Source organism: Camelus dromedarius, chromosome 16 (genome assembly GCF_036321535.1).
Source record: "Camelus dromedarius isolate mCamDro1 chromosome 16, mCamDro1.pat, whole genome shotgun sequence".
Classification (NCBI taxonomy): Eukaryota; Metazoa; Chordata; class Mammalia; order Artiodactyla; family Camelidae; genus Camelus; species Camelus dromedarius.
This window is the reverse complement of record NC_087451.1, coordinates 45,682,464-45,707,384: the sequence shown is the minus strand read 5'-3', so window position 1 is coordinate 45,707,384 and position 24,921 is coordinate 45,682,464. Positions and strand designations below refer to the sequence as shown.

The window sequence follows — 24,921 nt, the reverse complement described above, 5'->3', positions numbered from 1 at the left end:
GAGGCAGGGATGGGAGTTGCCATCACAAGGGATGAGGGACCAGATGGGGGCTGTGGTCTCTGCAGAGCCCTGCTCCAGACCCTTCCTCACACTCATATTTGGGAACAGGGAGAAGGTCCCAGGAGAGGAGAGGAGAAACAAACAAGAGGTTTCAAGAGGTCCAAGGCCCTGCCGCTCCACATTCCAGCATCAGAATTCCCGTTGTCCATGGGCCAATCAAACGTGCTGATCTGAATCTCTAGGAGGCAGGGTGGGGGAGCGGGATTGGGACAAACTTATAGCACCTGGTTAAGAATCTTGGCCCTTGGCTGGAGGAGCAGGGACAGCAACTCGGTTCTATCTGCCTCAAAATCAGGTCCAGAAAGAACACTATCCTCCTCCTGCCCCTCCTGCCCCTTCTCAAAGGGTCCCTGAACCAATCCTAACCAAAGTTCCAAATTGCCGTCCCCGGGGTTCTGAAAGCCTCTGAGTGGGCTCCCAGATCCCAGTCAGCAGAGTAGGGTAGATGCCCATAACACACTGCCCCCCAACCCTTCTTACCCACAGAGGGTCTCCTTGGAGGGGACCCATCATAGCCAGAAACAGGGGCTGCTGCAGGAGAGCAAAGAGTGCACTGATCAGGGACTGCAGGCCTGTGAGGCTGCCAAACTGCGTGGAGGGGTACCTGCCAGGGCAGAAGAGAACCTGTCACCACAGGGGCCACTCTTCGGCTTCCCAAATGCTCCTCAGCCTCAGAGAACAGTAGGCGCCCATCCCTGGATTACTTTCGGCTGAGCAGTTCTGCAAAGTGAGTTTCTCTTTCGGACCAGCCCAAGGCCCCAGACTCCAGGGAGGACCCCAACCCGCCTAGGTGTGCCCCGGAGCCCATGGGTGTCTGGCCCAACTGAGTGGAAAATGCAGTGCCAGGAGTCTGGCTTGGGAAGCTGGCCCAGGGAGCAGGTTGGAGGCTGGGCCTGGCTCGGCTGCACCCTCATCCAGAGGAGCATTGTGTAATCACGGAAACACAGCATCACAGCTCTCTGCCGACTCCCTCAGACTCTGCCAGGGCAGCCGCAACTTCCTCTAGGCCTGGGGCGGGGAGGGGGTGTACACAGACCTAGAATGACCCTCATGGGATACTGCTGGAAGGGAGAGGGAGTTCTGGCAAAATCTTAGCAACTGTCAGGCATGGTGGCCCCAGAGGCAGGAAGAGGCTCCTAGCGAGGGTCGGGCTGGTCTCTGGTCAGAGAGAAGCAGTGGATGGTGTTTGGGTTCCAGTTTTTGAGCCAAGTCCTGGCCAGAGGAGGGGGAACAATGTGGTTCCTTAGGCATGTAGTGCTTCTGGGAAAAGGCGGCAGGTTTCATTATAGCCAAGGCCTGAGAAGGCTATGGGCAGAACCAGGCCCTTAAAGGCCCTGGGTAGAATCTGTCAGGTAAGTTCTGGGCTCAGTTATCTGTGTCACTGCTGCTGCTGAAGGCCACTTGAAGGTCATCAATTAGCTGTGGGTGGCCAGACCCCACCCCTGCCTTTCGCATGAGCAGCCAGGGGCATCCCCAGGACTCAGCTGAGCAGTGGCCTCCGGGGCAATAACAAGCTATATGGGGCATTGACCCTGGCCAGGGGACTGACTTAGTGTTAAATGCCAGGGCTTGTGGGCACCCAACTGTCTACCCACTGACACATTCTCGACAGGTATGGCCTTCCCCTGATATACCCAACAGAAGCCCTGGCACCTGTCTCCTGAGGCAACAGGATAACCCCAAGTGGGCAAGACGGCCCTCCTCAGGACCTCAGTCCCACCAGGAACCTCCCTCAGGTCACTCCCTTACTCTCAGCCACCAGGCCACCACAGCTCCCAGGACTTACACGGCAGCATACAGGCCCCCGACGGCAGAGTGGATGAATCCTCGTACGATCGTGTGCAGGATGAAGGAGAGAATCTGAGGGAGGGAGAGCAGTGTGTGAGCAGAAGACACGGAGGGCCTCACATTGTCTCCCCGCCCCACAGCTCCTGGGGTCCTGAGCAATAGGAGCACCGGCATCCCAGAGTCAGCTGGACCAGCCCTCCAGGGCCAATTCCTGAGCTATCAAGAATTCTGAGACCCAGTTGTTAAACACAGTCACAACTAACAAACTAATAAACATACAATTAAACAAATTACAGTTGACCCTTGAACAACATGTGGGGTTAGGGGCACCGACCCTCCACTGTAACTGCATCCGAGGACTCAACCAACCACGGACCATTTAGTACTGTAGGATTTACCACTGGAAAAAACCAACCCAGTTCAAACCTGTGCTATTCAAGGGTCAACTGTACCTTAAAAACAAAGTTAATGAATACTCAAAACTCATCACATCCTAATTATTTTGTTTTGCTATTATCCGTGCTCCTAAGGTTTCAGAGGTCTATTGAGAATATTACCTGATGGTGTTACTGTATCTCTTTTCAACATTGGTTGAGATCAGCCATGATTGAGAGCACGTACACCACGGAAACTGGCAAACACTAAAAATCAGGGCTCCCCTCACCGCTTCCCTGACCCCATCTGGAGTCTGTTGTTAAGTGTATATATGTATACACTTAGTTCATATAGCACTAAGTTGGTCACTGATCACGACCTCTGCCTTTGTGGACCTGACAACTGTGCCCAGAGTTCTCCCTGCCTGGTCACCCAGCCCCACGGGCAGATGGCTGTCCTCCCCTCTAGCTCTGCTTTCCTAAGGAAAGGTCACTGCCAGCAGGCTTAATAAGCTCTGAGAAGTACTTGTTAACGATTCCTGAGAGCCAGTAGCTGTCCACTTTGCCACCAGAACCCTTGTTTGCTCTTTGCACACAGCCCTGCCGTTGGGCTCAGCAGCCAGGCCCCGTTTCCAGGAATGTGGGCAGTGGAGGTGGGGGCTACTCTGCAGTGCTGCAGAAGGGTACTGCCCGAATGTGCACGCATACTTGCGGAGGCTCCCCCTTTCTGCTCCAAATGCCTTGCTGACTTACAACTTGTCTTTCAGTAAGAACTAAATAAAACAAAAAGCAGATGACTGTCCTCACTGAGCACTGCCCTTTTTTTTTTTTTTAACTTTATTTATTGGGGCGGTTTTACTTACTTATTTTTAGAAGAGGTACTGGGAATTGAACCCAGGACCTCATGTATGCTAAGCATGCACTCTACCACTTGAGCTATACCCTCCCCACTGAGCATTGCCCTTTGATTGGACAAGGGGGTCAGGACAAGGGTCAGCTGGTCTTGCAGAGAGGGTCACCACCAGGCTGGGAGGGCACCAGAGATGCAACGATACTCCCATCTGGAACTGGCATGAGTCTCCATTGGTTTCCTCTGCTGTACACACAGCATTGGCACATACACATGCTAGCACCGATGGGTGGTGCACACCTGGTTGTTCAACATACTTCTACATGTGGCCACTTGTAGAAAGGAAGGGACTCTTGCTTTCCTCCTGGACCTGGCCCAAGATACCATATGGACTTGGGCTACACGCATCAGGAAGCAATGCCATCACCTGTATCCCTTTGAAGTTCATAAACTTGGGGATTGGAATTAGAACACGTTCATGGACCTAAGGGTGGAACCAGGCAGGTAACAAAATCTACCTTTCTCGAACTCTCTGCCAAAAGTCAGGTTCCAAAAGCATTTGGAAATCTTGTGCAGAGGAACTGAACTTTTGAACCCAGATGCCAAGCGATCATTTTTCCCTTGCGGCACTCCTGTACCAGAGGAGCGGATGTTCCCACCAACACCACTGATTGGCCAGACCTCTTTGGACATCAGATTCCATTTGCTGGAGCAAATGCAAAACAAGCAGCCACACAACGACACCCCATGGTTCCACAAATGGTAAGATGATGGTATTCGTGGCATGCAAGATGCCCAAAGACCAAGAGGAATGATATACTTTTCACAGAGAAGAGTCTTCTGGAAAAGGCAACCTGAGTTTCACTTACAGCTCACTCCCAGCACCATGCACAGAGCCAGGCAGGTAAGGGGCCCTTAGTAAATCATGGCAGGCTGGTTGGCTGGTGGGTTGATTGAAGTAAATGAATGAAAAGTCACCGCTCTCTTTGCTGATGGCTCCCAATGACATGTCACACACCTTTCAGCCTCATTATCCCAAACCACACCTGGCCGCTCCCTCACCCCACACCCACCTGTAGAGGCAGGTTGGGAATGAGGCAGGTCACCCCAAAGCCCACGAGCAGCAGGTTTGTGAAGGCAAAGGCCCGTGTAGCATTAGTGATCTTCTGGATCTGCCGGTCCCGCTTCTGTTTCTTCTCGCCTCTGTGGAAACACACACACAGGAGCTGGAGGCTCCCTGGAGAATAGGCTCTCCCAGGAGTCAGGCCCTGGGAATCACAGCCTGTGGTCAATACAAGACTCAAAGACCACCCCCAAGCACGTGTTAGGGTCTGTGGGGGCTAGACCAGCACAAGGGACACACCCCTGCACCCTCTGGACTGAGCGCTGAGTGTGAACTTCAGCAGAGAGGTCAGATACGCTGCACAGCTTTAGTGAAGACTGAGGGACCCAAACCCTGCAGGGAGCTGACACTAAACCAGATAAGAAGCCAGACAAGGGAGGGAGTGGATTTCCCCTTGGGAGGCAGGAAGGGGTGAAGGAGAAAGAGTATGCAGAGATGGAACTGGAACGGGCACAAACAGCCTGCTGGCTGCAGGACCTGACCTAGATAACAGAGCATTCTCTGTAATTATTTCCTTGTGAATTCACTATTCCCGATTCGAGTCTCACCACCCACACGGACAACCCACAGACAATTATACGACATCCAAGAATGAATGCCAAGTGCTTGGAGGTGTGCAGGGAGGCCCAGGCCCACCACTTCCTCAGTATGTGACCTCAGGCAAACCACTCAAACACCCAGCTTCAGGTCCCTCATCTGTGAAATGGGTATAACTCATCAAGGTGTTGTGAGGCTTACCTGAGATATGGTGCATTAAGTGCTTGGCACAGGGCCTGAATCAATAAAGAGTAGCTTATTATATTAAGGTGGAGCCAGAGAAGATAGCATATAACTCATCCTCTGATCTCAGAGCCCAACCCTTCTGTAAAGTAGGGCTCCGGTCCCTTGTTTAATTCTCACAATCACGAACAAACCTATTAACACATATGAAGGTTATAGCAGTTTACTACTCACACCGAGTGGAGTAGATCTTATGGGCAAACAGGACTGCTTTAGGATGTCTGCCTGGTGTGTACTGAGTGCGGCCCTCAAAGTAGAATGGTTTGATAGCCAGTCATCCACACAGACCTTCGCCTGGTTTCTGTCATTCTTCTAGCTTGCAGCTTCCCAGACTTCACTATACCAAATAACTTTCATAGAGAAGCAACAGACCAAAATGATGCTGAGCTGAATGAGTGCTGACTTTAAAACCTAACCCCCCCATCCTGTGACCTGAGGGGCTGCTTCCTCTGGGGGCCAGGGCCCTGCCTACGCACTGGTTGGCGTCTTTCTCCTCGGGCTCCTCAGAGGCGTCTTCACACTCCTTCAGCCTCCAGTCCATGATGTAGCCAATGACAGGGGCTGTCAGCAGGCAGAGCAGCTGTAGCACACCAAAGATGGAGGTGTAGAGGCCAACTGAGGAGGAAGATGGGCTGCGTCAGGGGGTGCTGCCAGCAGAGGCCTGGGGCAGGTGCTGGGGAGAGCCTGCGACCCCACGAGCTCTTCTGGGGTCTTCCCCAGAAACCCTCTTGTCACTGTGGGTTTTGAGTGGAGCCCGGAGACCTTAACCTCTGAAATCAGAGGCAGAGCAGGGGGCAGGCCACTCTACTCTTTTCTCCAAGTCCCCTTCTATTTCCAAGAAACAGCTAATGAAATCCAGTATGTCACAATGACCTCCCCTAGAAGCTCCAGGAAGTCTCTATGACTTGGGAACCACAGAATTACCAATGCCTGGACTGAGGCTTTGTGTGCGACTGGCCACTAGCTTTCTGCCTCTAGAAATATACCAGGAAGGCATTACTTACAGGGGCTCTGACGTAAAGGCTTCAATCTTCAAAGAGCCTTAAAATTATGATAGGATTTTTCAGGCAAATACAAGCTGAAAGTTGACTGCCCCACCCCAACCCACAGTCCTGGCCAAAAGGAATGTTCCGAGTTCAAGGAGAGGTGTTTCTCAGCTGAATGGAGACTGGCTGGGAGGGGATGTTGCCGGTTTCCTGATAATGCCCCCTGCTTACCCGTAGCCATCACTGCATCAAGAAAGCACAAGCGAAAAAGCAGAAAGGAGGGAGGTTAGCAGCCGAAATGTCAGAGGTTGTTCTAGAGAGATGGGGCGTGGAGGAAAGCTAGCCCTGGGCCCAGCACATGTGCCATTTCCCATTGAGCCCTGACTCTCAGAGTGCCCGGTGGAGGTGGGAGCAGGCCCTGCACAGGTGTTTGCTGATGTTTTCCTGTCTGCTGGGGCCTCAGTCATGTGCAGCTGGTGCCTTGTCACAGGTGGGCTGGTGAGTCAGGCCTGGCATGATGTGGAAGTGGTGTGGAAGGCCTCGTAGAACCTGTGCCTCTAGGTCCCGGTTCCTTCCAAGTGCAGGACAACCTACCCCGCACGCAGCCAAAGTATCTGACCAGCCAGCGCTGGTCTCCCTCCACCTATGGCCCCCTGACCCCGAAGCAACCCCTCTGGGCATGGCTGTGTGTGTGTGGGTGTGTGTGTGTGTGTGTGTGGTGTGTGTGTGTGTGTGACGTCAGGTACAACTGCTTATGCAAGGGAAAAACCAATGCCCGTCAGCTGTGGCCCGAATTTCCTGGCCCAACTTCCTCTACTTCTTGAAATGACTTTTTGCATGTGGGAAGCAGCTGGAAAAAATGCCTTCTGGGCAGCAAAAGATTTCTCAAAGAACTTCAGTAAAAGGCCATGACTCAGCAGCAGGGAGATTTGCCTTCCAAGGATGAGTGAGGACCTTTCTCTGTACATGTCAGGGTCTCCACCTCTCTGGGCTGGAGGGTTTATAACACAGAGTATATAGACATGATAGATCAGTTTGCCCCAAACTGTGGTGCACAGGTTTAAATAAATGTTACATAATCAAAGGGTTCCTGTGGAAGAAATTTAGGGGAATAACACTGGACTAAACAAAACTAAATAGCTTTTTTTTTCTATCTCGGTGTTTGATATGAGTTTTTGCAACGACAGACAGGGTTTCTCCACATTGCTTCACATCCAAATACCCATTTTCAGAGTATCTGAAAGGGGATCTGTGCTCCTTTGTCATGTTTCCCTTTTTTTCAGTTTGGGTTTCTTACCCTCTTTAAAAACTGTATTTGATTCCTAACAATGCCTCGGGCATCTCTCCCCTGGGGAAGAACAATTAAACCAACCAAAAAGTTGCACACCAGTGAGACTGCCAATAAAAAGGATTTACCAAATGTGTTTGTCCCGCTCAGGGATGACTAAAGCTGACTCAGCTCAGGCCCCGAGGAAGCACTGACTTTCTTTGTGGAATCAAAACCTCTAATCAGCCGAAGCCCTTCTGTGTTTCTTTTGGAAAAGTGGCATGTGAATTATCAGTTTTGTTTACCAGAAGTAACAAGCCGGGACTGGATTACACACACAAGGAAGGCTCCGCCTGGCCCTGTTTCCCACTTCAGGGCACAGATCCCAGAGCAGGCCCAGGGCCCCAGTCTCCAGCCGCAGCCGCCCGGCCCCCACCCTCTCCACACGCCGCCCCTGCGGTCTCCAGAAGGATTCCTGGCATTGGGCTTGACTGATCGTCTTTCAACAAGCTCTCAGGTGGAGTACCGTGTTCTGTGCAGTGTTTTCATTTACAGACACACACGTCAACCGTCCCCCTCAGGCAACGAAAAACACACACCCCACACCCCAAACATAAGTAGTTATTTTAGTCCTCTCCTCCCTCCTAAACCGGGAAACTGATGGGGACATGAAAGAACAGTTGGGGCCGGCAGTGATGAAATGGCTCTGACAATCAGGCCCTTGCATTCTGCCATCTCACAGCCTTGCTGGCCCAGCCCAGCTGAACACCTTCCGGCTGGCCAGGCAGCAGGCTTGACCTCAGGTGGGCAGGAGCGAAGACCACTTCTGGGGTGCCCTCCTGCGGGGCTGCACGCTGGGGCCCAGGGCCACCTACCTATGTCTTGGTCGCCACTGACCAGGAACTGGAGGATGTTGTTCATGGCGCCCATATAGAAGATGAGGCGCAGCTGCGTGACGCACATGGTGACCAGGCTGAGCAGCAGGATGGGGCTGAACACACTGTGCATGAACGAGGGGGCCGCTGTGGGGAGAGGCGGGCGTTCAGGGAGAACCAGGTGGCACTGCATGGCCCACAGCCCACCCCCCATCCAGGGGCCCAGTGTCAGAAGCCTGATTTGCCAACCAAATCACTCCATGCTGGATGAGACGGACGGTGTGGGGGTAGGAGTTGAGTTATCCAGTTGTGTGAAACACACTGTGTGAATCCCTCACCCTCTCTAAGGCTTAATCTGTGAGCCAGCTTGGATGGTGCCACCTGCCCTTTGGGGTTAAGTGGTGGGAATGAGAGGAGACGATACCCACAAAGCCCCCAGACAGTGCTGGTACCTGTGAGGGGCTGGGGCTGCGACTTCCCCACCTGGGCTGGCCACCCCCTCCTTGTTGCGGGGATGTGGGTGTAGGTGTAGGAGGAGATGCCCCTGCTAATGTCTCAGGCAGGCCTGGGAGGTGAGGGCAGGTACCTGTGGCGTCAGGCTGGCACTTGACCTCCAGGTCGACGGTGGACAGACACAGCTTGTGGCCCTCCTGCAGGGCCGCCTGCTCCTTGGCGCTCCGCATGGAGCTGCCCACGCTGAGGCGGCGCCCCACCGTGGTCACCTGTTTGTAGAACTGCTTCCCCGTGATCTTGTGGTCAAAGCCCAGCCAGCTGAACTTGATCTTCACCCTGGAGGCCACAGAAGCATGTCCATCAGCGCTGCCCAGTCCCCTGGCCAGGGTGGGGATGGGGACGGGCAACAGGTCCACTTACGTGTAGTCCATGTCCTCAGGTCCCGGGAAGGGCTCCAGGGGCCAGTTAAAGAAGCAGTTGAGGAAAACCAGCCCAGAGCAGCCGGCCCAGACCACGAGGATGACAATGAAGGAGGCTCCAAAGTCATAGATGACCTGAGAAGCACAATGCGGTCGGGGCAGGGGAGCAGGGGGCAGAGTTAGCGGAAGAAAGCCAGCATGGGCAGTGGGCACCCAGCTGTCCTGCTTTCCCTGCACTGAGCTGTGAGGGGAGGCACAGTCCTGTCAGCCTGGGTGTTTGGACATCAGACATCCTGCATTCCACTAACCTCAGCTTGCTCTGGCATGTTATTATCCCCCCGTGCCTCCAGCTTGGACCTACTGTCATCTCCTTGGAGAGGCCTTCCCTGACCGCCCATCACTGTAACATCACCAGCTCACAGTGAACAGCTGTGGCTGAGGTTTTTGACTTCTTGATTCATTTCCTTGTTCATTATCTGTCCAGCTCCCTGAGAACAGGAACCTAGCCTTGTCCACTGGTGTTTCTCTAGTGCCTTGAAGCATACACCTGGTAGATGCCAAAGAAATACCTGAGGAATAAACAGCTGGATGTCTCACTTTGCTCCTCTGTGAAATGGGTGTGATGCTGGCCTGCACCCTCATGGTGTAGTGGTGGGGGTGAAGTGGGTGTGATCCTGGCAGAGACTCAGTGCTGGGCCGGGCAGGTGGGAAGCCGCCGGGCCTGTTATAATCATTTATTTCCAGCACAAGAGATCGCAGAGTAGTGGCAGACAGCTGCCAGCTCCCCAGAGAGGGGACCGGCAGTTAGACACTGAGAAGAGGAGGAAGGGGGAACTTGCAGGCTCCTCTGCACCAAGAACACTGAAATCCCTCAATTCCACAGGATGGCTGGCCCAAGACCCTCCAAGCACCTTGATTCCCGGGTGGCAGGCCCATGCCTGAGACTCCTTCTCCTCCTCTATGGCCTCTCCTCCTTGTACCAAAGGAAAAGGGATTTATTTGGGGCTGGTGCCACAGCAGGGAGAAGCCCCTTCAGGAGCAACAGGATTCAGAGCAGGAACTGGGACTGATGGATTGTGAAGTATTTGCTCCATCCTGACCCTATGTGACTTCCACGGGCTCAGAATCCTGCCTGGGAGGGAAACAGCTGAACCAACTTGGCCAAGAGCCGCGCTCTGGCAGTGAGAGCAACAGTTCAACAACAACAGATCTGGGGGTGGGGGGACTGGAGTTGGACTCAGGACCAGCGACAAACACCCACCCCCTCCACTGTCTCTCCCCCAGCCCAGAAATGCAGAGGCAGCCTAAAGTCACATGCTTGAATTTTCCATCCCCCCTCTCCTCCCCAAGCTCAGCGGGTTTCTTCTTACTCCGAGGTACCCAGGTGCATCCTCCCATGCAGGTGGGGGGAGGGGCCGGCCCCAGGCACCCACAATTACTTCCCTCTTCAGAGAGGGTTGAGAGAGTCTTGGGAGAGGCCTCTGCTCAGACACACCCTCACCTTGACTCCTGGGAAGGTGACTGCTGAGGAGGCATAGGATCCAATCATCAAGGCAATAAATGTGGACCGAAGGTCACCAAACATATTGGGCAGCTGAAAGACAAGACGCAAGAGAGACTTTGGCTGAGAGAATGGACAGGGGATGGATGAAGGAGGGGAAGAGAGATTCAAGGCATCCTCAGGCACCATTTCTTATCTGCTCTCCTCCCCGAGTAACTCACAGGGGGATTAGTCCGGGTAAATCACTGCTAATTGGAAGTTTTTCTTCCCAGACTGAGGCTGATAAAGGAAGAGGAGGAGAGTAATGCAGAACTCGGACTGTGCAAGGGAAGACAGAGCTGGTGGACTCCCTGGCTAGCCAGCCTCCCTCCTCTCTGCTCCAGCACAGGCCAGGGGCTTTCTCTCTTTGCAGGGTTAGAAGGAGATGCCAGCGAGCAAAGCTGGGAGCCTGAGGCATCCCTCAAAGGGAGCAAGCTGTTAAAAATAAGAATCTATTTGGGGATGAGAGTGTAATTTTATAAATAAAAATATCAGTGTCCCAGAAGGGCCAGATGTCAGCAAAAGCTGCTTTCGGTTCTGAGAAGGGTAGGTCTCTGGAAGGTGCCAATCAGAATTCTACAGTCCCCCCAGCGTGGAGGAGGGGGCTGGCTCAGGATTGCTGCTTCTGAATGCCCAGGTGCAAGGAGAGCATTCCCATCCCACCTGACGTTTTGCACCTGAGAAGACCAACGGCAAGAAAGGCTCAGACTCTCTTCCCTGCCAGGCCACTCTTCACTTCTCACAGCAGCTCGTTCTGAGCCCACCAGACACGGCTGCATTGCTAAAACCCTCGGAGATTCCACACAGACCCAGGCATGGATTCAAACAGACATTGGGCAAAATGCATCCTCCCAAACAGCCAGTCTTGGCTTCCTTCTCTGGCTAACCTCAGGAGAGCTCGAACCGTGTGCTGGGAAGGTTTCCCATCCACACCCATGAGGTCTCTGGCATTGAGAATTGCTCTCTGGACCTGCCAACCTGTTTCACTGAACTCAGGCTGTTTATAAAGGACCTAACCTACGTTCCCCTCCCCCATTTGTCTGGAATCATTTTGGAGTTTTATCAAACATGGACCACGTGATGGCTGCCTGCAAGCTGATCCACTGTTGATGAACGGAGTTAGAACGTGTTTACCTACCTGCCTCTCATCATTTCTGACTGTTTTGACCACAGTTAAAAATGAGTAAGCAGGGGGAGGGTATAACTCAGTGGTAGAGGGTGTGCTTAGCATGCCCGAGGTCCTGGGTTCAATCCCCAGTACCTCCACTAAAAAAAGAAATTTTAAAAAAGTTTTTTTTAATGAATAAGAAACATCATGACGTTTGTGCTTCAAAAGACACCACTGAGAAAGTGAAATGACAATGCACGGAAGAGAGAAAAGTTTTACAAATCATCTATCTGATAAGGGACTTGTATCTGGGATCTATAAAGAACTCTTACAACTCAATAATAAGAAGATAACCATTTTTGAAATGGGCAAAGGATCTGAAAAGACATTTCCCCAAAGAAGATAAACAAGTGGCCAAAAAGCATACAGAAAGATACTCAGTATCATTAATGATAGAGAAATGCAGATCAAAACCACGAGATACCACTCCATACCCCTGTTGGCTATCATTAAAAAAAAAATCAAGTAATTACAAATGTTGGTGATGACACAGAAGAATCAGAACCCTCTCCTTCATTACTGGTGGGAATGTAAAATGGTGCATAGCCACTCTGTAAAACAGTCTGGCAGTTCCTCAAATAGTTAAATACAGAGTTATCATCTGACCCAGAAATTTCACTCCTAGGTATATACCCAAGAGGAATGAAAACATGTCCACATAAAAACTTGCATATGAAGAAACAACCAAACAACCCAATCCAAAGATGGGCAAAAGACCTGAACAAGCAATTCTCTAAGGAAGACATACAAATGATCAATAAGCAGATGAAAAAATGCTCAATATCACTAATTATCAGAGAAATGCAAATCAAAACTACAATGAGGTATCACCTCACACCAGTCAGAATGCCCATCATTCAAAAATCCACAAATGACAAATGCTGGAGAGGCTGTGGAGAAAGGGGGACCCTCCTACACTGCTGGTGGGAATGCAGTTTGGTGCAGCCACTGTGGAAAACAGTATGGAGATTCCTCAAAAGACTAGGAATAGACTTACCATATGACCCAGGAATCCCACTCCTGGGCTTATATCCAGAAGGAACACTACTTCAGGATGATACCTACACCCCAATGTTCATAGCAGCACTATTTACGATAGCCAAGACATGGAAACAGCCTAAATGTCCATCAACGGATGACTGGATAAAGAAGACGTGGTATATTTATACAATGGAATACTATTCAGCCATAAAAACCGACAACATAACACCATTTGCAGCAACATGGATGCTCCTGGAGAATGTCATTCTAAGGGAAGTAAGCCAGAAAGAGAAAGAAAAATACCATATGAGATCGCTCATATGTGGAATCTAAAAAACAAAAACAAAAAAACAAAGCATAAATACAAAACAGAAATAGACTCGTAGACACAAAATATAAACTTGTGGTTGCCAAGGGGGCAGAAGGTGAGAAGGGATAGATGGGATTTCAAAATTGTAGAATAGATAAACAAGATTCTACTGTATAGCACAGGGAAATATAAAAAAACATCAGTCAGAGACTTGAGATGTTTTGGGATCCTAGGATTGAAAATAAAAATGAGTAAGTCTACAGTGTATGGCCAACAAAGCCATCTTATGGTAGGAGGCCATGGTGGCTCTCGAGGCTCCCCAAAGAATTCTCAGTATACAAAGAGCTCTTCTGCCAGCCTTCACGCAGAGTGGACCCTCTGTCTACTTAGACTTCTCAGAGAGGGTAAGAGGGAGGGAAAAAGTGTATGGAAGCTCCCCTAGCAGGAGACAGAGGAAACGTGATGTGCTCATGTGTGCCCAGGCACACTCAGGTGAGCACTAAAGGTGCCCAGTCTTACTCTTTGTACACCTGCCTCCCAGGTATGCTGTGGTTCAGAGGACATGCCTCGGTTCCTGAGCTCACATATTTGGGCCATGCCATGCTGGCTACCCCAGCGAGGCAGCCTTGTTGGGGAGGCATTTCTGGGGCCCTACCTGCTCCAGGGAGAATCCAAAGATTAGTTCTGCTTGTATGGAAACTGTTCCAGCCTGAGATGCCACTCCAGCCAGGGCACGTAAAGGAGGAAAGGAGTCAACGAGGGCTTCGAACCCAACCACAAGAATAGACGGAGGACAAGAGCCTGATGTAGAAAAGGCCACTTGGTGCACAGTCAAGCCAGGAAACACTTCTGTTGCTGCGGTCACCTTTGGGTACAAAGAGTGTCCCCAACTATTCCACAGGGTGAAGGGATACTTCTGAAAAGCAGACAGCTTGCTAGCTAGCCCTTTTCCTTCTACCCTAACCCAGGCTAGAGGCCAACAGAACAGGGGTTTGGGGCCAGCTTGCAACTCTGACCTAACCTTCTGGAGTATTCCCCCCAGAACTGGATCCAGGACAGGGAAGAACGGGAAGCTGAGAGAGGAGACTGAGTTTACACTCCCCTCTGGATGAGACCCCTGCCCTCATTCCTGGTCCAGGGAAGCCGCCCTCCAGCTGCCATCCTTGCTTCCCTGCCTCTCCCTGCCTGGAACATTCTTTGTAACACACTGAAAATTCTCTTCCCTAACATGTTATTTTGGTCAGCAGGGCCATTTCTAGGCAGTACAGAGCCTCAGGGCAAACCACATTACACAGCCTTCTCATCAATATTTACAACTCATATTTTAAATTATGATTATCTTTCCTGATTAGAAAAGCAATGCAAGTCCACTGTAAAATATCTGGAACAAAGTACACATAAAGGATGAAATAAAAATTCCCTTGACACAGCCATATTATCATTTTTATGTATTTCCCTTCGATCTTTTTCCTATAAATACCTATAATTTTTAACCAAACTGGGATCATATGCTATATATTATTTGATGAACTTTTTCTTTTTTACTTGATATATTATAAATATTTTCTAATTTAGTATTTATCTTCAACATAATTTGCAGTAACTGTCTGGTATTTTCTTATCTGAATGGTCTATAATTTATGAAACTATTTCTCTGATGCTGGACCTTAGATCCTTTTTAATTTTTATCATAAATAACATTTTTTGACGGGGGGAGGTAATTAGGCTTATTTATTTACTTTTAATGAAGATGCTGGAGACTAAACCCAGGACCTTGTGCTTGCTAAGAACATACACTACCACTGAGCTATACCCTCCCCCCTCAAATAACATTTTAATGAACATTCTTAAAGATAAATTGATATGCAAATAACTATCATTTCCTTAAGGTAAATTCCCAAAAGTAGAATCACCTGGCAAAGGGAATACACATTTTTAAGTGTTTGTGATACTCTGTGCCAAACTGTCTTCCAGAAAACTTAGACCAACTGATACTCCTACCAGCAGCATAGTAGAGCATCTCTTCCATGGTAGCCACTCCACTATTGTGTGTTGTCATTATTTTTAGTATTTGCCACTTTCACCAATACCCCTGTTGTTTTAAAATCCATTTCTTTGTGTATATGGAAGAAATGTATCAATGACTGGTATTTGCTTCACAATAATCTGGATGGTGGATGGAGACAGAAATGAAGCAAGACTGATCATGAGCTGACAGCTGTTGAAGTTGTAAGATGGGTACATGCGGTTCATTGTACTATTCTCTCTAATACCATGTATATTTAAATTTTTCCATGATTAAAAAAAAGAAATGGAAAAAAACTCTTATTGATTACTAATGACTTTGAACTTTCTTCCTACAATTTAAAAAATCTGTCATGCATATACCTCATTTGTCCCTTTTTTTTGAGGATGTTAATATATTCATATTGCTTTGGTATAGGCTCTTTATATATTACAGACCATCACAGTTTGTCCATATACTGTAGGTATGTTTTCCTAGTTTGTTCTTTAACTTCTTAGTTCATGGTAGGGTTTTTTTTTTGTTTTCAATATGAGAGTTTAAATAGATAGTCAAAGTGTGTTTCAGCTTTTATGGACTACCTAGCATTTGTGTCAGATGAAATCTCTCAAAACAACATCAAGGATGACCATGACCATTGAAGCCCAAAGCATAAACATCCTGGCTGTAGTCAATGTATAGTCACAAAACAGCAAGCACAGGAGAAGAGAAGGTTTAATTAATGCCTGTGGGCATTGATTATTTTTCTAATATTAATACTAACTGCTTTTTATCCTTTAAGCCACTTCCTTCCCTTCCTCCCAAAGCTGTCATGCCTGCAGGAGGAAATTTCCCCCATTGCTGTGCCCAGGAGTGGCTTTATCAGGGAATTTTTTCCTATAAAATAATATTTCCTATTAAGTAATAATATATAATAATGTAGCATAGTTAATATGTTAAAATAATATAATAGCATTATTATTATAACAGCAGCTATTATTATCCAAAAAACCCTCAAAACATCTTTACCAGGTAAGTGTCACTTATGACCCTCACTTAATGGTACAAAACTTTAGGATTAGAAAAGTCAAGGAACTCTCCCAAGCTGGTAAGGGCCAAATTTGAGATTCAAAGCAGGTCAAGCCTATGTGCACAGCCACTGGGCTACTCTGCCTCTTGGAAAACTCACGTAGCCTCTGAAGGGTATACCCTCACCTCTCATACCTCTATGTGTTCCTTATTAAGCGTTCTGTCTGCTCTCCCTGCTAGAGATTTCTTACATCCTTTCTAATGCTCCTTTTAGGCGTATCTGCCCCCTTCCCGCCCCTTGACCTTCTTGGCCTACCTCCACATGGTCCAGGGCCATACTGTCAAGTAGATTCCCATTTGGCTGTGGACTCTACTGTTTCATCTTCATGCCTGAGTCTCCTTCACACTCCCATCCCCCCCTCCTGCCCTTCCTTCCTCTCTCCTTCGGCCTCCACCCGACCTCAGCTGCATATAATGGCCACTCAGAAGCCCTGGTGATGGAGTGAGTGACAGCTGAGTACTAAGCAGAGTGCCCCAGTGCTGGCTCAAGGGCCGGGTGGAGGGGGAAGAACCAGGTCTGCTGCCAAGTAGGAAGCTGTAGCTGAGTTGCAATGACAGATGCGGGGAAAACACTCAGCAGAGGCAGCTTCCTGACTCGGGGTTCATAACTGCACTTGCAGGTGGTGGAGTGCAGCCCACCCCACCCTCAGCCTGCCCCTGGTGCTGGGCGCTTCCCACCACCACCTCTGCTGCGTCGGGGAGGACTGGGGCTTGAGTGGGTTCAGCCAGGCAGAACCGCTCTCCATGCCGGCCTTGCTCACACGGGGATGCCATCCCCGCGTGAGCCGGTGGTGACTCATTCTCTCAGCCCCTCGGCTGCAATGTAAACAGGCTCCGGCTGTGTGACCTTCCCAGAAGGGAAAACAGCAGCTGCAGACGGCCCCTCCCTGGAGTGCTGGCCACAGAGCGCAGCTACTGGACAAGAATCACCAGAAGCCTAGGCTCCAGGATGGTGAAGATGGGCTGTTCTCCTTGGAGGACCTTTGTTAAGATGTCTCTCTTCCCAGGGGCCCCCAAGACAGGCCTTGGGGTTGCTGGCAGGCAGGGACAGAAGGGCCACTGTGTAGCCACCTGGCACTGACTTTCCAAATCAGTGAGCTCCTGAGCCCACCAGCTGGGGGCACACCCTGGCGCTGGGGGAGATGCCATGTGCAGCCCTAGTTGGGGCTGGCATTCTGGCCCTCAGGCCCCTTCCAGAGGCGAGTCTTGTCCTCAGGTGGCTGGTGTACACACCCAGAGCTCTGTGCAACCTGCCTAGGCTAAGATCCAGGTACCAGTCTGGACAAGTGGACTTAGCAAAGCTGGGCTATTTTCTAAACCCCCACAACCAGGCAGCTCTAAGCATACACTGCCAGAAGAAGGTCCTTGTGGTCACCTTTCCGCTTCACTGCTGCAGGGGTGGGGAGGACAGACTCCACTCTCCCAGCCACCTCATTTGCTTTCCCAGCCAGGTCCAGCCCTGCCAGTGCCCCCACTCTATGCTCTGTCCACCCCTGAGCATGTCACGTGCTGGGGCCACTTCTCGAGACAGAACCCTCTGACGGGTGAATTTTTCCCAGGCCGGTGGGTGATCAGCTGACTGCTTTGGGTTCTCAAGGCACAGAACAGAAACCAAGAGGCAGAGCTGGCCCCAGGCACTGGGAGAGCCCTGCTCACCTGGCACCTGGGGCACCTGCAATGCTGTGGGGACCCTATCCTGGCTGTAGAAATGGATTAGCTGAGTAGGAATGCTAAACTCCCACACACACGCCCTGGGGGGGCATCTGCTTCCCTGCTGTACTCCAAATCCTTTCCCTCCCTTTCTCTTAGGTGTTTGAAAAGGGGTATTTATTTCATTCTCTTCAAACTCTGATCCCAACTCCCATGGGATCATTTCTTCCTCAGGTTCAAAGCAAGACTTCAATGAACCAAACAGGAAAAGCCCATAGAGAAATTTCTCATGAAGGAGCCTACTAACATTTTGTAATCACTTCTCTGGGAGGGTTTCAGCTCAGAACTCCCCGTACCACCCACACTGACAAGGGTCAGAGTAATGAAGTGGAAAAGACATGTTCACAGTGTTGGCGGCATCTGCTCCCATCTCTAAGCAACCCAGGTCCTGGATCATCGGGTGGCGGCCCAGAGATGCCACCTCGGCCGCCAGCCGGTGTTTTCCTCCAGCCAATGAAGCGAGTTAAAGAGCTGTACAAATGCAAGGCACTGAGCAAACAGACCAGAGTGTGCTGTTGTCCAGATGTCCAGAGGGGAGGCTGAGGCTTGGCACCTCGGGGTCTGCCCTGCACCACCATTGACCTGGCACCATCCTCCTCCAAGGATGTTACCTTGCCTGGGCTCTCTGCTGCAGGGACCTGGGAAGCCCAGTTCTAGCCTCTGGGCGGCCCACCTGGCACAGGACCCACCCTCGCCCTCTGAGCCTCTGCTCGAGGGGACAGGATCACCCATGAGTACAGCCCTCTCGGGCTCTGCAGAGACATCTATCTGCCTGTGGGGCAAAGGCATTCTGCCGACTTGGAGCCCCCTCCCCACCAGTGGGGTAACTAACAGCTCACAGTCCCTGGTCATTTTTATTTATACCACAGTCCATGCAACACAAAACCCCTTGGGGCTCAGAAAGTCCCCAAATTAAGGTTTCCCTGGCAACACACTCCCCTCAGACTCCCAGGTTATCACAGAGAGAGTATCCATGGCCCCAAAGCTGTCGTAGGAGATTTGATTTAGGAAGCTCCTAAAGGCGACCCTGAAGACTCCTTTGTCCCCCAAATTAGGACATGGGTGGGAGACACAGACAGAAGGTGCCATTGTGATGCCGGCTTGGAGTCTCCCGGAGCCGATCCTGACAGTTCTGCTTTTTCAAGGCCTGGGCTGTATCAGAACGAGATTCAGCTCTGCTCAGCAGAAGCCTCGGCCAGCCCGAGAGCATTGCCCAAGAGCTCCAGCCCCACCCTCGCTGACCTGCTTCTCATTCTCCTTTTGGGGTCTGTTCTGGAAAGGAGTGGCCACCAGAGGCCTTATCTGAGGCCTCACAGGACAGAGGAATGCCTGAGGAGGTCCCTCAGGCCAGGGACAGTGGTGGAGAGGGAAAGAGATGATATAAAAAGTGCTCAGGGAGTTGGGCCATGTAACTAGAAGCGGGGTTGGGCAGGGAGTGGGGGTGGCGGCTGGGTGGCCGCCCTGCCTTCCGACAGGGAAGGGAGCAGCGTCCTGGTACCTCTGGACCAAAGGTGGTCCAGCTTTTTCTGTAAAGGGCCGGAGAGTAACTACTTTAGGTTTTGCAGGCCATGTGGTTTCTGTACAACTACCTCACTCTGCTGCCACTGGCCGACAGAAATGAGTGGGAGCGGCTATGTGCCAATAAAACTTTGTTTACAGAAAACTGCAGTGGTCTGGATGTGGCCTGGGGGCGACAGTTTGCTGACCTCTGCTCTAGACCCAGCAGTGGGGACCTGAAAGGACAAGCCTCCAGCCTCCCTTAAACAGATCCCTGCTAACCGAACGCTTTAGGTAATGACCAGATGGTCTTCTTGCCTGGTCCCTACCTGGCCTGTGCAGACTTTACCTCCCCATGGGAGAGCAAGGAGCTAACAGGAACACTCCTCCTGTGCTTCTGGCCTTCATACAGGCCTACCAGAGGCTGATGGAAGCAACGGACCTTCCCCTAGAAAAACGCACCTGCATGGCACACACACACACACACAAGTTGCTTGCTTACGATCTCAAGAGCAAGGCCAGCCCCCCTGAAGCTTTTTCACGGACCACCTAAAGGCCTAAAAACCCTAGGGTAAGATCCCTTACTCACTCAGAAAGAGAACTGATTTTTTATATATGAAAGAGCTCTTATAAAACACTAAAATTGAAAAAAAGGAGAAATAACCCCGTAGAAAAATATACAAATTACACAAAGAAGCAATTCACAGAAGAAATACAAACGATCACAGAAAGAGGTGAAAAGATGCCCCATCTCACTAATAATTAAAGAAAAAAATTTAACATCACAGTATATTATTTTTTCCCAGATCAGAAGGGCTACTGTTTAAAAGATGAATGACAAGGTATTGAAAAGAGCGTGGAGAAAAATCTCTCAGACATGCTGCTAGGCTAGTATCCATGTATTAACATTTTGGGAAGACCATTTGACAGTCTATATTAAAATTTAAATCATGCTGATCCTGGGGCCCAGCAATCCCACTTCTAGGAATTCATTTTACAGAAATACACAAACAGGGATGTTCAATTTTGTAGCATCATAAATCAGAAAAATTGGAAACCAACCCAAAAGTCCATTAGCAGGAAACTGGTTAAATAAATGATGGCACGTCTGCACTACAGAGTAACATGGAACTGTTTAATAATGAGGCCGACCTCCAGTGTTTAAACAATAAGGTAGGTTTCTAAAGACTGGCAGGGAAAGACATAGAAGATACACTGTTAAGTGAAAAAGGCACGTTGTAACAGCATTCCTTTTAAAAAGAATAACATTAGTATGTACAGATTTTTAAAAAATACTGAAGAATTATATTCTAAACTGATGAAGGTTGGTTTACAGAATTTTACAGTCCATATTTTACACTAAATAGTGACTTCTTAAAATAAAAACTTCTTGTTTTGTAATCAGAAGAACAAAAGAAAAAGAATCTTTATGGGCCTACAAGCCTCCCCTAAAGGTTTCTTGGACAACAACTCTGAACTCCTTTTAAAGACTTTCTTAAAGGAGATTCATAGGGTGATGATTTTTAGCTATTTGTCTTAGCCTTTATTACAATAAAGCATCTTTCTGTATTTCAGAGCATAAACTCCTCTTTCTTTTATCCCAAAATTCAGAACTGCCATGACATAGGCATAGTGTGGCTCAAATAATGGGGGTGATGCCAGATTTTTGTTTTTCATTTTGATGAAAGAGTTGGTCGTGTTCACAGTGTCAAAGAACAAACAGGACCATGGCTCCTGCTTTACAATTTATACAACTTAGTGGAATCTGTGTATATTTAACAGTTCTAACATGTTTCTCAGTTTCAACATTTGCTTTCCCCTGGGAATTTAAGAGGGAGGGAGATATAGCCATTTTTTAAAAATCTGCCTGGTTAAAAAAATAAAAATTTAGTGCTCACTTAGGCAGCACATATACTAGAATAGAAACGATGCAGAGATTAGCATGGCCCCTGTGTAAGGATGACACGCAAATTAGTGAAGCGTTCCATATTTTTAAAAAAATAAATAAAAATAAATAAATAATTTTTTTAATGCACAAAAGAATACAAAGTAAATCTCCTTCACACCCACTACCAGGGGCAAGGCAACCAGAGCTACCAGATACATGTGTGTCCCCCACTCCCCGGGCACATAGCATAGGTGGTCGCATGCTAAGCCTTTCTCACCTAACACAGACTCCACTAAGTGTTCCAACTCCACCATCCTAGACCCAGGCAGTCAGTCCTTCCCACCAGGACAGTTAACAAGGCAAAGCACAAGGAAGAGGAACAGAAGAGACTCTGGGTCAGGCCTGGCCTCTGGCTCACAGCCTGCAGGCAAGGGGTCACAGACATGTCAGTACCTCTTCAAGCTCCTTACAAGAAGACCAGCAAGTCCCCAGGGCTCCCTCAGAGCCAAGTGAGGGCCCCTCGACAGCAATGACTCCTGACTCATTAGCAGAAAGAAATCAGAAACCAGGGCGCACTGCAAATAGTGACGGTAGGTATTGTATCATAAAAACTTTCTCAAAGGGAAATTGAGGCAGACTAGACTTTCCTGTTGGACAGAGAAATCTCTCTGAAAGCCTAGCATTCTCACTTCTTTCCCAATGGACGCCTGCCTGACCAGGTGAGCCTGCATACAGCTCTCTTCTGCCTTCTGGGCAAGACTTTTTGGCTTTCAATTGACTTTCTGTCAACCCCGACCTTCCTGCAGCCTCACCCACTTCAATGAGAAGCACACCTTGGGGCGTTCTGGTGCTCCCATAAGAAGGGGCTCAGCATCCCGAGAAAGCATCTCCCCCACAAGAAGGGCTGTCATGCCCTGGCATTTAGAAAACCAAGAAGAGAGGCAGCCTACGTGTTCCCTGGAGTTTTTCATTCAGGTCTAGACAAAGCAATAGTTAGAGGCAGGGTGATTCCAAGGGAAGTTTGTATTTAGAATGCACTGGTAGCCAGAGATATCATAGAAAATATGAAAAAAGGAAGTGGGTAGCAGCTTTTTTTTCTCGCTGGTCCTGTCTTCTCTGGGCACGTGGCTAGTGAGCTAACTTCCTTGGCACCTAAATCAAAGTCAACAGGCAGGGGATGGGTCGCTCTGAGAGCCACACTCTGCTGCCTTCAAGTCTGCCTGCAGGACCTCCCCAGCCTAGGAGGCTGTGACTGGCTTTGCTGCCACAACTTCACCACCAGCAACCCTCTATTGCTTGGGATGCCCAGGCAGATGCAGGCAAATGGAAGGCAAGGAAATCAAAGCCAATAAAACCTGCCTTAAATTCACAAGAAGATGACTGAGGTAGAGACCTTCTTCAAAAAAATCAATACTTACTGTTAATGAGGTGAACGTCATGCACATCCCACCAAAGCCGTTCAGAGCCAGGGCAATGAAGATGAGCACAGAGAGGGCTGGAAGGAAGCAGAAAGCTTGTAAGTGGGGGACCATGGCTGAGCTTCAGGGAGGCCAGGGCCTGACCCAATGCCTGGCAAGGAGCCGGCCCCGAACAAATGCCAGCTGAGTGACTGACAAGCCATCAGGTGTTTGTGTCGGACACCTGGGGAGCTGGACCAGTCTCTTTCTCATCCTCCTCTTGCCTATTTTACAGAGCTTGGGCACTTGCAAAACGTGCATCCCCGTACTCCTTTCTCCACTAACCTTAGCAGCAAAGGAGAGGCTTGAAGAAGCTGCTTCACTGAGACCAAAAATATAGGTGCCCCGAAATCAGGAGATGAGCCCAGCTAAGATTTTGGTGAAACTCAAGTCCTGTTTTGGTGTTTGTTCTAAAAGTCCCTGAAGCAACGGCTCCACCTGAACATGAACAGGGTTAGGGACCAGGTGGCTTCTAAGCCATCTTTAAAGTGCTGGCCTGGGCTGCCTTGAGGGGGCTCAGCTCACAACCCCTGCACACACCCTTGCAGCTGGCCTGGTTCTCAGGTTGGCATCAGTGAAGCCATAGGAGACTGACCTGGCGGGTGATGAGATAGGAGTTTCATACCCTCTAGGAGCTTCTCTCAGACGTCTGTCTGGGCAATTATTCTCTTAGCCAGTAGCCACCCATCTGAGATAAGTCTCTGGATAAAGGCCTAACAGGCGTCCCTCTCACTTGAGCAGTGAGCACAAGGCCTGGCCCTGCTTCCTAGAGCAGGTGGGCCTGTGAGTAACTCTGGGCCCTCTCTCCCTGGTCCCTGACCAAAGGACAGAGGAAAAGCATACTCACAGTTTGGGTTACTGGCTCCATATGCAATCAGCAAGCAGGAGACAGCAAAGCAGGCACTAAAAAGAAACAGAAATAGTACACTGTTTATTATTATTGGTAACATCGTTCATTTCGGGTTATTTGCTATGCATCAGATGCTTTCAAAAAATTTACGTATATTATTTCATTTAATTTAACAATTCTAAGGAGTATAATTGACTCCCACTTTACTGCTGAGAAAAACAAAACTAAAACAAATAAAAAACTAAACTCTCCAAGGCCTCCTAGCTAGCAGGTGGCTGAGCTGGAATTCCAGCCCCAAAGCCAGATCTGGTAAACACCCCATTGCACTGCCCCATGCCCCAGACTAGAGAGAACCAAGCTGTGAAGCGAGAGAAGGTACAATCCATGCCCCAGGCTCCTGTGCCCGCTCAGCCAGGGGATGGACACAACCCCTCCAGGCAAGAGGAGATGAGTGGCAACTTCCGAATCCCCTCTACTTGGCTCTAACCTGAGGACCAAGTCCTCTTAAGCTCCAAAGAATGAATGACACTGATACTCCACCCATTCCCTTCATGGCCACAGGTCTCGCTCACTGCAAACCACTGCCCTGCACAATGCTCACTCCTGACGGGACTGGCTGGGGGAGGATCCTGGCCTGAAAGGGCCAGCTGCTCGGTGAACTGACCTTGAGTCTGGAAGACTGCGGCTTTATAAACCAGAAACACATCCCAGGAGGTACATAAGATGACCCACTAGGGTGCCAGGGGTAGGGAAATACTATTTTATAATTCTAGAAATTTTATAATTTTTTATTGTCTGATTTTAAAGCTCAGCTACTTTAATTTATATTTTTTGTATACATATCATAAAGTACATAAAACACTACATAAGATGATGGATGCTCACTAAACTTATTGTGGTCATCATTTCGTGACATATGTAAGATCATTATATTGTTCACCTTAGTCTTATACAGCACTGTATATCAATTATATCTCAATAAAACTGGAAAGGGGAGGAGGGTGTAGCTCAAGTGGTAGAGCTCATACTTAGCATACACAAGGTCCTGGGTTCGATCCCCAGTACCTCCTCTAAAAATTAATAAGTAAACCTAAATACCTCCCCTCCCAAAATAAATAAATAAATAAATAATTTTAAAAAAACTGGAAGGAAAAATAAAGCACATAAAACATTAAGAGTGACATGTGTGCATATTATTGATAATTCCCTGTGCTTATATTAGAGGTATGTATTCAAAATCTTTTTTTTCCTATGGAGATGTAAGGTCAGAAAGACTGGAAACCAGTATTCTTAATGACTAGCAATTCCAGGCCCTCCCACGCAGGCCTGAGCCCTGTGCCTTTTTTATGCAGATTAGAACAATGCAAGGATCACAGTAGCTATTGATTTGGTGGCAGATAGGGTAGGAACCCCACTCTGGGCAGGCAGGTAGGGAGCTCCACAGAGCACCTGAT

The 24,921-nt window shown here is 49.2% G+C and overlaps 1 protein-coding gene and 1 non-coding gene across 6 annotated transcripts in view; one reads left to right on the top strand and one right to left on the bottom strand.

Annotated features, from left to right (window-relative positions):
- Window positions 1-24,921, bottom strand: part of SLC43A2 (solute carrier family 43 member 2) — a 39,527-nt gene that overhangs the window by 5,170 nt on the left and 9,436 nt on the right. For 3 of the 5 annotated variants that reach the window (XM_064495832.1, XM_064495831.1, XM_064495834.1), the window contains 10 exons: window positions 23,465-23,520; window positions 22,579-22,655; window positions 10,477-10,569; window positions 8,977-9,110; window positions 8,690-8,892; window positions 8,104-8,250; window positions 5,452-5,590; window positions 4,146-4,275; window positions 1,847-1,920; window positions 541-664 (listed from right to left, as the gene is read on the bottom strand). In XM_064495832.1, the coding sequence (XP_064351902.1) occupies window positions 541-664; window positions 1,847-1,920; window positions 4,146-4,275; window positions 5,452-5,590; window positions 8,104-8,250; window positions 8,690-8,892; window positions 8,977-9,110; window positions 10,477-10,569; window positions 22,579-22,655; window positions 23,465-23,520 (1,177 nt within the window). Of the gene's footprint in view, window positions 1-13; window positions 239-540; window positions 665-1,846; window positions 1,921-4,145; window positions 4,276-5,451; window positions 5,591-8,103; window positions 8,251-8,689; window positions 8,893-8,976; window positions 9,111-10,476; window positions 10,570-22,578; window positions 22,656-23,464; window positions 23,521-24,921 lie in introns of those variants that run through there. The other 2 variants (XM_064495833.1, XM_064495835.1) reach the window with 2 other exon arrangements.
- LOC116158060 (U6 spliceosomal RNA) lies at window positions 21,163-21,266 on the top strand. Its single transcript, XR_004142285.1, has one exon. It is a non-coding gene; the product is annotated as a U6 spliceosomal RNA (small nuclear RNA).